Source organism: Nelusetta ayraudi, unplaced genomic scaffold (genome assembly GCF_046127955.1).
Source record: "Nelusetta ayraudi isolate G7.1 ecotype Tasmania unplaced genomic scaffold, CSIRO-AGI_Nayr_v1 ptg000011l, whole genome shotgun sequence".
Taxonomy (NCBI): domain Eukaryota; kingdom Metazoa; phylum Chordata; class Actinopteri; order Tetraodontiformes; family Monacanthidae; genus Nelusetta; species Nelusetta ayraudi.
The window spans coordinates 1,238,639-1,252,816 of record NW_027466061.1 but is presented as its reverse complement, the minus strand read 5'-3'; the positions used below and the strand labels follow the sequence as shown (position 1 = coordinate 1,252,816).

General features: G+C 43.1%; 1 protein-coding gene across 2 annotated transcripts; it reads left to right on the top strand.

Annotated features, from left to right (window-relative positions):
* Window positions 1-127: 127 nt before the first annotated feature.
* Window positions 128-6,525, top strand: tmprss2 (transmembrane serine protease 2). 2 transcript variants are annotated; one of them, XM_076019914.1, is made up of 14 exons: window positions 131-356; window positions 617-664; window positions 778-961; window positions 2,150-2,251; window positions 2,347-2,454; window positions 2,549-2,678; window positions 3,228-3,344; window positions 3,431-3,471; window positions 3,823-4,000; window positions 4,092-4,264; window positions 4,348-4,443; window positions 4,866-5,008; window positions 5,104-5,259; window positions 6,410-6,525. In XM_076019914.1, exons 2-14 carry the CDS (start codon window positions 650-652, stop codon window positions 6,416-6,418), a joined length of 1,452 nt encoding a protein of 483 aa, XP_075876029.1. In that variant the 5' UTR covers window positions 131-356; window positions 617-649; the 3' UTR covers window positions 6,419-6,525. The 2 variants fall into 2 exon arrangements, with proteins under 2 accessions (XP_075876030.1, XP_075876029.1); XM_076019915.1 differs by lacking the exons at window positions 4,866-5,008; window positions 6,410-6,525 and having other exon boundaries at window positions 128-356; window positions 5,104-5,182.
* The last annotated feature ends 7,653 nt before the right edge of the window (window positions 6,526-14,178 follow it).

Sequence of the window (14,178 nt, the reverse complement as noted above, 5' to 3'; positions counted from 1 at the left end):
CAGTGTTGTGAGTCCCTAAGTTCTCGTTCAAAAACGTGATTGCACATCAAAGTAAACAGAAATCTTTGGTTTGCCACGTGCTCCATGCTCACATCCTCATTTTGTTGGACGTGATGAGCATCAAGCTCCAGCTCTATCAGCTTTTCCTTGATAGTTTGTCTTTGTCAGGTGCTTCGAAGTGGACGCACAGAGGAAGGTGTGGTCATGGCTGTTGATTACATGGAAGAATGGTATGAGTAGAGAGCTGCTCGGGCTGGTGACACACAGCAAGACTGAGTGCTGAAGGACTTGGTGCTATTTTTAATCACCAAAGGGACCACGAGAATAAAACCTGAAGCACAAGTTTACTTCATAAGGTAAGTAATGAGTAATTCACCTAAGTTGTCATCATCCGACCTCGGCACATTTAGGTAATGACATGGAGCTGTATTCATTCATTCATTCATTATTATTTGATCCTTTTTTTCATTTTCATTTGTTCTTATATATGTATATATACATGTATATATGTACATACATATATATACACATGTACATATACTTACACACACACACGTGTGTGTGTGTGTGTGTGTATATATATATACTATATATAACTTGTTCTTCTCTTCAACAGCTTTCTCTAACAGTCAGTGTGATCACTTTCACCATGAATATTGATCAGGTATTGCGTGTTCACTTTCAATATGGAGCTACCTTGACAGTTTCCTATGAGCAAATATACAAAGACACCTCAAAGTAAAGTCTTTAATCCATATCCCTTCACTGTGCTTGAAGTCATATGGTCCTACATATGACAACATCGTATTTCAACATGATGAAGGGAGACCACCTCCACCAGGCCAGAGGACCCTGCATCCCAATCTTCTGCAGGTGCCCCCCACTTATGTTGCTGTGGCTCCCAAGACCATCAACACCCACTTGACCATGCTGCCACCACACCTCTCAGCACCAGTGAAAGGTAACGGGAGCATCTGGTTGAGGATTCCATGAAAATGTCCTGTTAATGATAGAAGAGTAAACAGCAGTTTGCTGCCGTTTCTCAGGGATGTGGCTGCTTCTGTCTGAAATGTCCCTGGTAGATTTTCAAATTCCTGGTAGCAAAAAATATTGTTTTTACTTTGAGCAAACCAAAACTATGCAGGGGAACAGGGTGGTGCAGTGGTTAGCGCTGTCACCTCACAGCTGACAGGTCGTAGGGTTGATCCCGGGGTCTGTGTGGGTTCGCTCTGTATTTTAGTTCTGTTCCACTCCAATGCACGTGAGGCTGATTGGGAACTCTACTTTTTTTTTTATCCCCTTTAAGTAAAACAAATAAAACAAATATTCAATAATACTCACTGACAGTCAGTGAATATTACTGTTGTTGTTTACTGGTCAAGGTTCAATGAGTCTTTATTGTCCCCAATGGCAAATCATTTTACAGCCAGCAGCAATTAAACAAAACAATCCACAACAATCACAAAGTAACAACAAGACAACAACAATAAATATAACAATCAGATTAATCAATCAGTCACTGGTTTAAAAGACCTTTGGCAGCAGGGACAAAAGAATCTTTCAATCTGCACCTTGGCAGGATGTACCTGTGGCAAGACGTAGCCATCAACCAGGGGCTGGTTCTGTTCAGAGAGGATTGAGCGGGCCTGACTTAGGGTTCTGAGCTTGTACACGTCAGGAAGGTCATTAAGGTTATTGCCTGTAAATTTTGCTACCCACCTTCACAATACCCTGCAATCTGTTTCTGTTTTTGAGGGATAAACATTTTTTTACTTTCTTACTATCATTTTTTGTGATAGTAAGAAAGTAGCATAGATAGATAGATAGATAGATAGATAGATAGATAGATAGACAGATAGATAGATAGATAGATAGATAGATAGATAGATAGATAGATAGATAGATAGATAGATAGATAGATAGATAGATACTTTATTGATCTCCAGGAGAAATTAGCAATTAGGCATATTTATAATTTTCTTTTCTTTTCTTTTCTTCATTTTTTTTTAAACTAAATGATTTACTTTTCTAATTTCCTGGGTTTTCATTGACAGACTGACAGACTTGCTTTGTACACATTGGCATAACTTATCAGCTGGATCCACCTTTAATTTGACCACATCCGTGTCTGTTCATGCAAACCTGCCAGGTAAAGGGAAACGTCGGTGGCCTCTCATTCTGTGTGCCTCCCTGAGTGCTCTGCTGACCTTGGCAGCGGCTGGCTTCTTGCTCTGGTATTTCCGTAAGTCGAGTGTTTCTCTCAATTAGGCCTATTAAAGTCATGACCTGTGTTGAATTTTAATAGCACGTCCAGTATTGTGATGTGTCTGTGTGTGCATGTTGCAGTGTTCGCCCAGGGGATATTCTGCAGAACTGGTGGGAAGCGTGTGAGTCTATCTCAGTGGTGCGACAGCGTCAGGGACTGTCCTGACGGCGAGGACGAGGCTCAGTGCAGTAAGAGAGTCAAATCCACACACAAAATTCGTCCATGTGGATTTTTCTTATGATATATGAATAATTTAAACGTTTGTCTCTGTCTTTCTCCCAGTGCGTCTCCACGGGACTGAATCCCTTCTCCAGAGTTACTCTCCGGAAAACCGGATGTGGATGCCGGTGTGCGCTGAAAACTGGACCCACCACCATTCCAGAGTTGCCTGTGAACAACTGGGATACAGGAGGTTTGAGACCCCATTGTTTGCTATTGCCAGATGAAATCACTGTTTGATGGCTGGGCAGATGTGGATTTAGTGGTGTCTTCAGGATGCCATACATTGCCATCTGTGGAGAACCAGCAGATGGCAACGTGCACTTACAAAATGTTGCATGCCTGTAGCTTCACTACAGAGTTTTCTTATTTCTTTTTTTTTATTTTGGACACTGTGGCTTCCATTAATCAAGGTTTTTGAATGAATGAATCATTCAAAAGCCTTTAGAGTCAATGTTTAAATTCATGTGGTTTCTGACCCTGGGGCGCTGCTGCTCATCGTCTTGGCTTCTAATTAGTTGTTATTCAATTTTCTCAAATGGAAATCCTTCACATTTTTAAATTGTTAAATAAGGATTTTTTTTTTTGTCCCTTAAAGACAACTGCCTATCACAAGAGTTAACTCTTAAGGCAAATTGGAGAAAATATAGCCGCTATGTTGCTAAATCTTTCCCAATATTTTTTGGCTGACCCGACTTTAACTTTGTGTAATTCGTTTTGCTGGGCCTTGTGTGCTCCCCAGCCAGGATTATGTGTCCTACACTGAAGCCCGCGCTGGTTCGATGGCGTCCGAGGGATACCTGAGGCTGAACCCTGTCAGTGACTTAGGCTCACACATACATGCTCATCTGTCATACAGGTACTGAACCGTCATCCCTGCAGTGCAGTTTTATCAAATAACAGAGTTCCGCTGAATATGTATGTTTGTCTGCTTTTCTTTTACAGCCGGAACTGCCCAGGCAAAGCTATTCAGCTCCGTTGTATGGGTAAGCAGTTTGCACCGGGGGGCATAAAGCTCTCAAATGACCATTTCATAAAATCTTGGCAGGATGGAAATACTGAAAATCCATCCTGAAAGTTGCATTTAGCAATATAGGAACATGTAAACCAACAGACCATTTGCCAAGAACCCCAGGCTGAGGTCAACCATATGGAGTTTGTATATACTTATCAGTAGGTTTGCTCCTGATCCTCCTGCAACAAAGCTATAGTCAATGAAGTTAAGAGTGTCTTCCAAAGCGCCAACTTGCAGCGGACTGGCTATGGGGTTCTGCTTGACTTCTGTATCAGTTGGTAAACAGTGGGTAAAAGGGAATTCTTTCTTCCTGCATACTTAGAATGTGGAAAGAGTTCCTCAGCTCCCAGCCCTCCCAGTGCTCGCATCGTTGGTGGCACCGTGGCAGAAAATGGAGCCTGGCCGTGGCAGGTCAGCCTGCAGATGCGAGGATACCATGTTTGCGGAGGCTCCATCATTGGCCCGTCCTGGATCCTGTCTGCTGCACACTGCGTCTATGGGTGAGCACCTGTGCCTCATTCATTTGCTGTTTGCATAAAAAGAAATTCAAAAAAAATCACCCTTTTGTTACTTCTGTTTGACTCCTCATAGGTCCTCTGATCCTAAACTGTGGAAAGTGCGGTCTGGCGACGTGAGCTTGTTGAAAATGAGCTCTTCTGCTGGCAACACGGTTCAAAAAGTTATTAGCCACGAAAGTTTCAATACAAATACTTATGAGAACGACGTTGCCCTCCTGAAGCTCAATACACCACTGAAGTTCACTGGTAAGCATGCCCAGAATTTTTATATTCACCTGCTGAACATTGAGGTTTGTCTCAAGTTGACTTGATTATATTTGATTGTGTAGAAAGAGTGAGGCCAGTGTGTCTCCCCAACGCTGGCGTCGACCTCTCCACTCCAGGTCAGGCCTGGATTACGGGATGGGGGACCAAGCGCTCAAATGGTAACTAAATGCAGAAAAATTCAAACGAAACATGTAGTCTGCATTTTGATCAACTTGTCTGTTAATTCAAATTCAAATTCTTTATTTTTAAAAGAGGGACAAATTACATTGATCCAACATTTCCATGGGAAAGTAAATATAGCCTAGTTAGCTTAAAGGCTAATTTCCATCGGTAGTCCCTTTGCCAGATGTTAATAGACTCTTCAATAAGATACACGATAGACATAGACAAGAGGACCTCAGGAAGACTTATTTACAGATACAGTACAAAGATTAAATACAGTAAAAATATTAAATAGGATGATTAAATTTAGATGTTCAAAGGGCCAAGTTAAGTTTTCAGAAACAAAAATTGGAAAGTTTGATTTCACTGCGAGACTGAACGAACTGTAAATCATCATTTTGTTTGACGTTTTCATCAGGCCCATCCCCCGACAAACTCAATCAGGCAAAAGTGACAATTTACAGTCGAGCAAAGTGCAACAGCCGTCAGGTGTTGGATGGGGCCGTCTTTCAGTCCATGTTCTGCGCTGGCAAGCTGCGGGGGGGAGTGGACACGTGTCAGGCTAGTCAAATTCATGCGTACATGCAGCACAGTCAGAAACAAACGCGCGTCCCTGTGTGCTGAGCTGTGATTGGTTGTCCTTGTTTGCGCTACAGGGTGACAGCGGAGGCCCCCTGGTGGTCAAGAGAGGAAATGTGTGGTGGTTGGCGGGGGACACGAGCTGGGGGATTGAATGCGCACTGAAGAACAAACCAGGAGTCTACGGCAACATCAGCCACTTTATCGACTGGGTCCACAAGCAAGTACAGCAGGTACAGTGCTGAAATCTCCTCGTCTTCTACAAACGTGCTCAGTACACCTCGCAAACTAGTTGTTCAAGACATCCGACACGCAGTAAAAATAAAAGTACTCTTGGTAAAGTCCCAAGAATCATATCGTCAGTTTGCTTGTGGCCATCAAACGCGGCCACAGGCAAATCATTTTGGGAGCGATTAGAGCAGGTTACACAAGCGACTGCATTTAAACATGTGTTTAAAGGTATGGTGTGTAAAAGCAAGAGTCTTGCTTGCTCTTTGGGTGGATGGGGGCAGGGGTCGCCATCGCGCACCACCGTGCTTGTATGGCAGCCGTTACAGGCAACTTTGCCTGACAGCATGTTTCAGATTTAGGTATGATGGCCAAATGTCCTGTTTTCAAGTCCTGTCCTGGGGAAACGGCTGTTTTTGTTTAGAAAAAAAAAGTTATGAAAACATCCTTGGTTTTCATCGTTTTCATGAAAGAAGTAATTATCTTTTATTTACATCATTACATTAAAAAGTTTGTGAGCTGTATTTTGTGAAAGCTGGATTTGCCAATATAACAAAGGCATTACTTGGAATATTATTTCATATTGTTCATTTATTTATTTGTCCAGTAAGACTTAAAATGTAGCTATTTTTTCTGGACAGGTTTATTATAGCAGACATTTACTTCATTATTTATTTTCAGAAATTTTAAATGTATTTTTACACCAATGAAATTTGTCGGTGAGATTTCATTTTAGGCATACAAAAATATGTTGAGGAACCCCTGAGAAGCCTATCTGAGTTTGTGTCTCTGGTTATAGATAGTAAATAACAATGCCCAAGTGTTTTTGGTCATAAAAATATGGTTGTCCTAAATTAGGGTTGGATGCTCGCATCGCGCTCAGATAAACCAAATGCTAAGAATAAATGGTTATTCACTGTCACTGAAATTCACTGAAATCTTTTTGTGCATATTGTGCATAAATACTGTACTGACGGAAATTACATAACCCATATTTACAATTCATCTTCACTAAGTCAAGCTCCACATGGTTACTGTTGCTATGCTAGCCACATGCAACCACTGTCATAACACGGTCTGTTTTGTGTGAAGATGACCACAAGCAAACGGTTTATGGTTGATTTAAATGGAAAATAATTTCATTTACCTTCACAGAACGAGTGATGGACTTCTGGGGAACCAATGACACGCCAACTTCATCAGTTAACCATACTTATTTGTGTCACATACTGAGTTGTTGATTTTTCTTTACACACACACACACACACACACACACACACACACACACACACACACACACACACACACACAATTTATATACACACATATTCATACAAACAGGCTTATAGATAGATAGATAGATAGATAGATAGATAGATAGATAGATAGATAGATAGACATATAGATCTTAAGTTTTAGATTGGTTTTATTTGTTGGTTTGTTAAGTTTGTCTCTAGAGAGGCCTTGAGAGGGCAGTAATGAGCAGCCAGGCAGGAGGCACCTGCAGGGAGAGGAAGAAATGTGTGGAGCCAGGTGATCAGGTGGTGTCTTTTGTTTGTGAACCTCATGAGGCAGCTGCTGCAGGGAGAAGAACTTCAGAGCTCAGTGCCCACCGTATGCCACCCTTGTTTGATCAACCTTATTTGACTGATGTTTTGTGTTTGATACCCTAGTGAGAGTTCCCCAGCTGAACTCCTCCGTCTTCCTCAGTTTGTTTAAAGTTAAAAGTTTGAAATAAGGATCACAAAAGCTCATTTTGGCCATTTAAGGATTATGAAATGTTATTGTAAACACCACGTTACTTTTTTGTTACACATTTTAAAACATTAACGTTTGAACATGCATCAATTAACTTGAATACATTAAATGAGCAGTAATATAATAATAGTAAACAGAAAGCCTTATAGATTAGACTAACTTAGAATCAGTTTGCACTATTGTAATATCATTGATTTTCTGTATTATTTTGGACCTGTGTTTTGTTTTTGTTTTTTTAAAGTATTGCAAATAAACATTGTACAGAGTTGAACAACGTCTTCTGCTGTCATCTGACAGAAAGAGAAAATCCACAAACAAAAATATAAAAGATCCCCAAAGCAATCAATTATGTAATAAAATAGTAAAATACAGGACAAAAAAAATAACAAATAGATAGATAGAAATACAATTGTGAATATTTCACACAAACACAATTAACGCTAACGTTTAACTGACTGGTATCCCACAAAGCCCCAAACCAATTAACTGATGATAATTTGCCTCTTGTGTGACAAGACAGAGGGTTGTGGCTGCAGTCTTTGACATGAGTTGGTGAAGACCAGGTGTTTTGTTTTGCTCAGTTTTTTTTTTTAACAACACTTGGACAAAACAAAAGGAATATCAAGGGATGGTGCAACATTCAGTCCAACTTATTGATGGGCTGCACTACAGCGTCAGTGCAACAAACACTGAGGAAAGCTCAATCTTGCTTAAATGTAATTGCTAAACACCAGTTGAAAAAACTGAGTCAGCAGAATAAATGAGTAATTCGGTATCGTCCGTGCCTATGCTCTCCTCTTTTCCGCCTCTACGTTCTTCTCCCCTCTTCTCCCCTCCCAACTCCTCCTCCCCTCCTCTCTCCTCCTCTCCTCTCCCCTCCCCTCCTCTTTGATCTCTCTCCATCAGCTCAGCAGCGTAATCACTGCTCATGGCTTGGCACACTAAATGACAGATGCTCAATGTTAGAGCCTACATCTGCTACCTGTTTGTACCAATTAACAGGCCCGCGATACCGCACCAACACCTCTTCAGTGGGTTAACAGATGCCACAATTAGCTACTCATTTGAATGGCTGCCTGCTTAGCGAGAGGACCCTCAGCTCATCGTCTCCAGCAGCGGGGACTGCCTTTTATACTTGCCGTTTTCCTTGTTGCCTCTCAAATGAGGCGTGGGAAGGAAGGGAACCCCGTTGAGCTTGGCAACCATTCCTTGGAGCAGATCCCTCCATTAGCTCTCCAGCTTGTTGCAGCGCAGGGGCAGCTGCATACCTGCACGGCAAACGCAATATTTAGAGAGGAAGTTGCTCTCTGGTTCTCTCGGACCAACTGGTCCAATTCTGCTCAACTGCTGCTGTGAACGTTATTATTATCATTATTATTATTTTTTAAATGTTTTCAATTTTCCCTGCCACAGATCGTAGTAGGCCAAAGATAGGTTGCCACAGTCATGAAGGTTGTGCGTATGTGTAAAATGATCTGTTTTTATATGAAAGTGTTTTTTTTTTAATGTTTTGCTGATTGGCTGATGACACCGGTTGGACACAACAGCAAACATAAAGTTAGGAACAAATTTAATTGAATGAATAGCCCTTTTTTTATTTTGCACCCTGGAAACAGAAATGAAAAATAAATAAATAAAAACAAGGAAAAAATACATTTACAAACCAAGAAATAGAGCAAATATGTGTAATCGAGGAAAAAAGGGGCAAGAGAAAGTAATAGAAACATAAAGTGACATATCAAATTATTAATGTTAGACATTATTAATGATGTAATGATTATGTAATTGTGATGTAATTATGTAACGATGTTCACGTAGAACAGATTGAATGTGAAAAACATACATTTTCAAAACATGGCAATAGAATAGGACTTTTGCAATTCAAAAGTACATATTTAATCATTTTAATTTAAATTACTTACAACAACGGTATTGAGTAATCCATTTATCATTGGTGGGGAAAAAACTACAAGGTAGCTGCAGTTTTTACATGAACAAAACCCTCTTCTCTAACAACAGCAATAATAATAATAACAATAATAATAATAATAATAATAATAATAATATGAGAAGAATATGAAGAGAAGAATGAGAAGAATAATGAGAAGAAGAAGAAGAAGAAACTTGTATGGTTAAAATGTACATATTGAAAATAAAGGCAACTGAATCATCTTGTTTAAAAAAAAAAATAGAGGATTTATTCTGCCTTGTGTTTTTGCGAAACACTGCCAATAATGAAAGAGGAAGCTGTTGAAAAGAGTGTGAATTCTGTTTGGTAACGTGTTACAACAATATGACAGCGCTGTTACTGGGGGCTAAGTGCTAATCTTGGCTGGGAAAAAAAACAAAACAAAAAAACAATTCTGGATCCTGAGAGGCTTACTGGAGGTCTGCTAGGTGTATATACACACTTGTATATACTGTACGTATGTAGCCTATGTGTATCAATATATATATATATATACATATATACTCACATATATGCTTGTGTGTACAACAGCATGAGAGAGGTGTATTTTTGTGCGAATCTAAGCCCTGGAACGCCACATACTGAGCATGTTCCTGTAATCCATCTTTTGTGAACACGGATGAAACCCGCATGTGTCATTTTAGCACGAAGGCTGTGATCAATGCAACATTCTTGTGCAGCCAATGAGGAGACAGCCCTTGTTACTGGGCAGTTATGTGTTTATTCACCCCCCCCCCCCACCCACCCACCCACCCCCCGCTCTTTCGTGAGGTCGATGTCACGCGTCAAGCCACATAGACTCTCAGATCAGCGTGAGTCTTTACGACACCCCAGAGTCCTGCGGTTGTGATGAACATCAGCACTCTCACTGGTTTTGTAGGTCAACCAGTATTGAGCTACGGGTGCAAAGCCACCTTACAATGCGTGTACTTGTGTGTGCACTTTTATACACGGAGCAAAGGTCGGCTAAAAAAAAAAACAGGATACCAAAGTCTAGAATGAGATGAATTGGGCTGTTGCCATTAAAAGTGAAGAAAAAAAAATATATATACATTAGTGTTGGATGTATTTATTTATTTTACTTTGCTATAAACTTAACAAAAAAAGACAGTTAAATGAACAGCCCTCCCTGCCCTCATCCCCTCCAAAACACCCACAAGAACACTCTAATATGAATGAATATGATGCAGTGATGACGATGACAAGCGAGTGAGACATGTCTTACTGGCAGGCAGAAATTGAAACGGGATGTTGTGCATGTGACTAAACTTTTTAAAGTCCTTTCAATTCGTTGTTGTGACACTGTTATTGTTTTTATTCTTTATTTACTCAGTCATTTTCTTTTACGACCATTAGCCTTTTCTTTTTCTTCTTTTTTTTAAAAAAAAAATAAATAAATAAATAAATAAATAAATAAATAAATATTCCATCCATCATTCACTGCAGCACCTGACCGTTTTGATATTTGAACTTTCCTCACCTTCACCTTCTTAGTTAATTTTAGCTTCTTAATGTTCAAACATTTGAACGCAAACATGGCCACGATCTATTCAAGGGAAGTGGACGTATTTGTAAATAGGATATATGTGTTTAACATACGAGCAGACTGGAAGTTGAGATGCTTAAGAAAACCGATTCCTTCCTGTAGAGGATACAAATAATCAGCAAATTGTCCCGATACTGTTTATTCATGTGTCCCAATTACTGAGTAACGACCCTGACACCCGCCCAGTTAGCAAACACCTGGATCACCGCATTCCTGCTGCCGCCGGATTTAACGGTCGTTTACCCTGCAGTACTCCATCCTGGCGCATGGTGGCGACAGACCGTAAAGGCTTGTCCATGAATCAGGCGCCGCTAATGAGTTGAATGAAGGAAAATCCTCTTTGCTGCAAGGGTTCAACTTTAATCTGAAGAATCTCTTCTCACCATTGGTTTGAAAACACATGACAATAACAATACGACACGCGCATCTGTCCAAAATCCTCTGACATGTCAACAAAAGGGACAACAAAGGGGAATTACCCATCTTAGGTATGATAACTTGATCTCCTTGAAGGAAAGCATGTCCTCCTTGTTTGCTTGTTTGAATGCAGGCCACTTGCTTTGACGTAAACACGCCCTGTTCTATTTCCCTGACATGATGACGAGTTGCAGCTTTGAAATATTAAAGCACGCTCGAGCTGCACCGCACATATTCCCAGTGAAGGTATTTTAAAAGTGATTTTTTTTTTTTTTCCAAAGAGATAAATATTTGCATCCCCAGTGTTCGCTTAAGGTTGGACATTGTAGGATTGCTGTTGACAATTTTGTATTTAGGTCAGTGTGGCCCCCGCAGGGTCTGACAAACCACTTTCTCCCTGAGTCTCCATGATTGACACATTTTCTTATTGTAAATGAAGTCCCGCTCCTCCGCTTTTAAATTCTTGATGAGTAACATGTTATAAAATAGAGCTCTTAAACGTTTCTGTGGGTGCGTGTTTTTCTTCTATTTCCCTAAATACCATTTAGTAGGTTCTCAATTCCACCATTGATGTTGTTAATAATAAAAACTAAAAGTAGGCCTGTCTGTACAGCAACACTGCATTTCTGTCTTTCCTGTGCATCTGTTCACTCTGAATCTTTTCTTTTCTCTCCGTCCCACACTGTGACCTGACAATTTTGACGAGCACGTTTTTTCCATAAACCAGCTGACGCGACCCTGGCAGCAGGGACGGTTACCTGTTGTCGTCCGTGCTGCCACCCATCGTCACCCTTGCTAGACAGCGCGGCAATAATCAGCAGCCTGGAAATAACAGAATTACCAGGACATCCTCTAAGAACATAATGCCTGTCTTAGACACTGTGCATCTGTTGACATGCCCTCTCAATATGCAGAATACTTAGGAGAGAGGGTGAGGAGAGGTGGAGGAGGTGGGGCGAGAGGGAGGGAGCTCAGGCTGGGATTAAGCTGGGGGGATGGGGGGGGTGGCGGTGGTGGAGGGTGTTTGCTAAGGAGTTAAAAAGAAGGAGAAGCAATGACCTGACCACATGCTGCAGCCATAAAGCGCTTTTCTTGTGTGCTGGCCCTCCGCCCTGGACAGTCAGTCCAGGTCAAGCCGGGAGCCCCCCACTGGGCGCCGCCCCACACTGCAGCCGTGCAGTGCGACGATGGTGTGCGCTAGCCGCACTGCGTTATTACTGCGCATTAAGACTAATACAGATGAAAGATGCAAAGTGCGCAGCTTGATTTTCATGGTACTGCATAGCACTGGGATTGTCCACGGTCGACAGCTTAAAGTGCGTCTGGAATTGTTTAACAGGAAGTGCTTCTTGTGTTCACTGGGAAATTAAACACAGAACAAACAAAACAACCTGCCAATGCACTTTTTCCATTTTAAAATGAGTCCAAACCAAACTCCTCACCTTTGATGGATCTCAGGAAGTTCATGAAGAAGTTCACGAAGCAGAAGTTCACCCTCACCGAGCTCCCGACAGAAACCAGTGGGTTTGTGTTCAGTGGTTTCCACGTGTTCATCAAGAGATTTTATTCTCATGCACACAACAGGAACATCAGTGGATCCCAAATAGACGTCACAGCCGCCCACTCCTTCTCCTCTTCCTCCTCCTCCTCTCCCTCCACCTCCTCCTAGCCCTCCATCTCCCTCATCCCCTCCTTCTCCTAGTCCTCCTCGTCCTGCACTTACTCCTTCTCCTCTTCCTCCACCTCCTCCTAGCCCTCCATTTCCCCCACCCACTACTTCTCCTCTTCCTCCTCCTCCACCTCCTGCACCTACTCCTTCTCCTCCTAGCCCTCCATCTCCCCATCCCCTCCTTCTCCTCTTCCTCCTGCTCCACCTCCTGCACTTCCTCCTTCTCCTCTCCCTCCCCCTCCTCCTAGCCCTCCATATCCCTCATCCCCTCCTTCTCCTCTTCCTCCTCCTCCTGCACTTACTCCTTCTCCTCTTCCTCCACCTCCTGCACCTACTCCTTCTCCTCCACCTCCTCCTAGCCCTCCATCTCCCCATCCCCTCCTTCTCCTCTTCCTCCTGCTCCACCTCCTGCACTTACTCCTTCTCCTCTCCCTCCCCCTCCTCCTAACCCTCCATCTCCCCCACCCACTCCTTCTCCTCTTCCTCCTCCTCCACGTCCTGCACTTACTCCTGCTCCTCTCCCTCCCCCTCCTCCTAACCCTCCATCTCCCCCACCCACTCCTTCTCCTCTTCCTCCTCCTCCACGTCCTGCACTTACTCCTGCTCCTCCACCTCCACCTCCTCCTAACCCTCCATCTCCCCCACCCACTCCTTCTCCTCTTCCTCCTCCTCCACGTCCTGCACTTACTCCTTCTCCTCTCCCTCCCCCTGCACCAACACTTTGCACAAGGTGACTTCCAACTTGTGACAGGCTCGCTGTCGAGTAAACGTCGGCGGTGCCCTGGGGCAGAACGATGGCACCGAGGCCAGATGGGAGGCCCAGACACTACCTGCCACCACCCCCGGCACCCCACCCCCACCCCTCCTCCCAGTGCCAGTCCCCTGACACCCTCCCCGCTGCCATCTGTGCTGACCTGCCCCTAGCTGTCAACGGTTCGGGGGCTGGGGGTGGGGGGGTTGTGCTGTTCACGCCTGTGCTGGGGCCTGGCGGACGACGCAGCTGTGCAGATGTTATCGAGGCAGGAAAGATGGCGGCGGTGGCGACAGCGAGGCCAACATCTGCGCTCCCAGTGGGAGCAGCAGAGCAGCACTTTGCAAGAGGGCCGGCCGCTGAGATAGCGTGTCAATGAGCTGACAGGCCACACTGCACCACCACCACCCTAAACCCCTCCCCCGCCCTCCGACCCCCTCCCTCCACAGCTCATCACAGCCTCGGACACCCGACCCAAGCCCAGCCCTCAGTGCGTACAAAGTGACACCCGTACATAATACCAGTGTCAGTTTCATAAATATGTTGAGGGGGATTACGGCCAGATTACAACACTGTGAACTAGACACGTCGCAGTCAACTCCAGCAGTTCGCAGGGATTGCGATGCAGAAAGCGTCCCAGATCTCGTTATGCACGTTAAGCAAATCCAAATGTTGACGTCCCAACTGAGTTCTTCAGTCCTTGAACTGTATTTTTCCTCTGTTCCACAGGTGCGAGACAAAAAAAAATACTTTCATTCAATTTATCCGCTGTTGATTTTTCTCTTCATAGGTTCTCTTTCCCACCTCACACGCC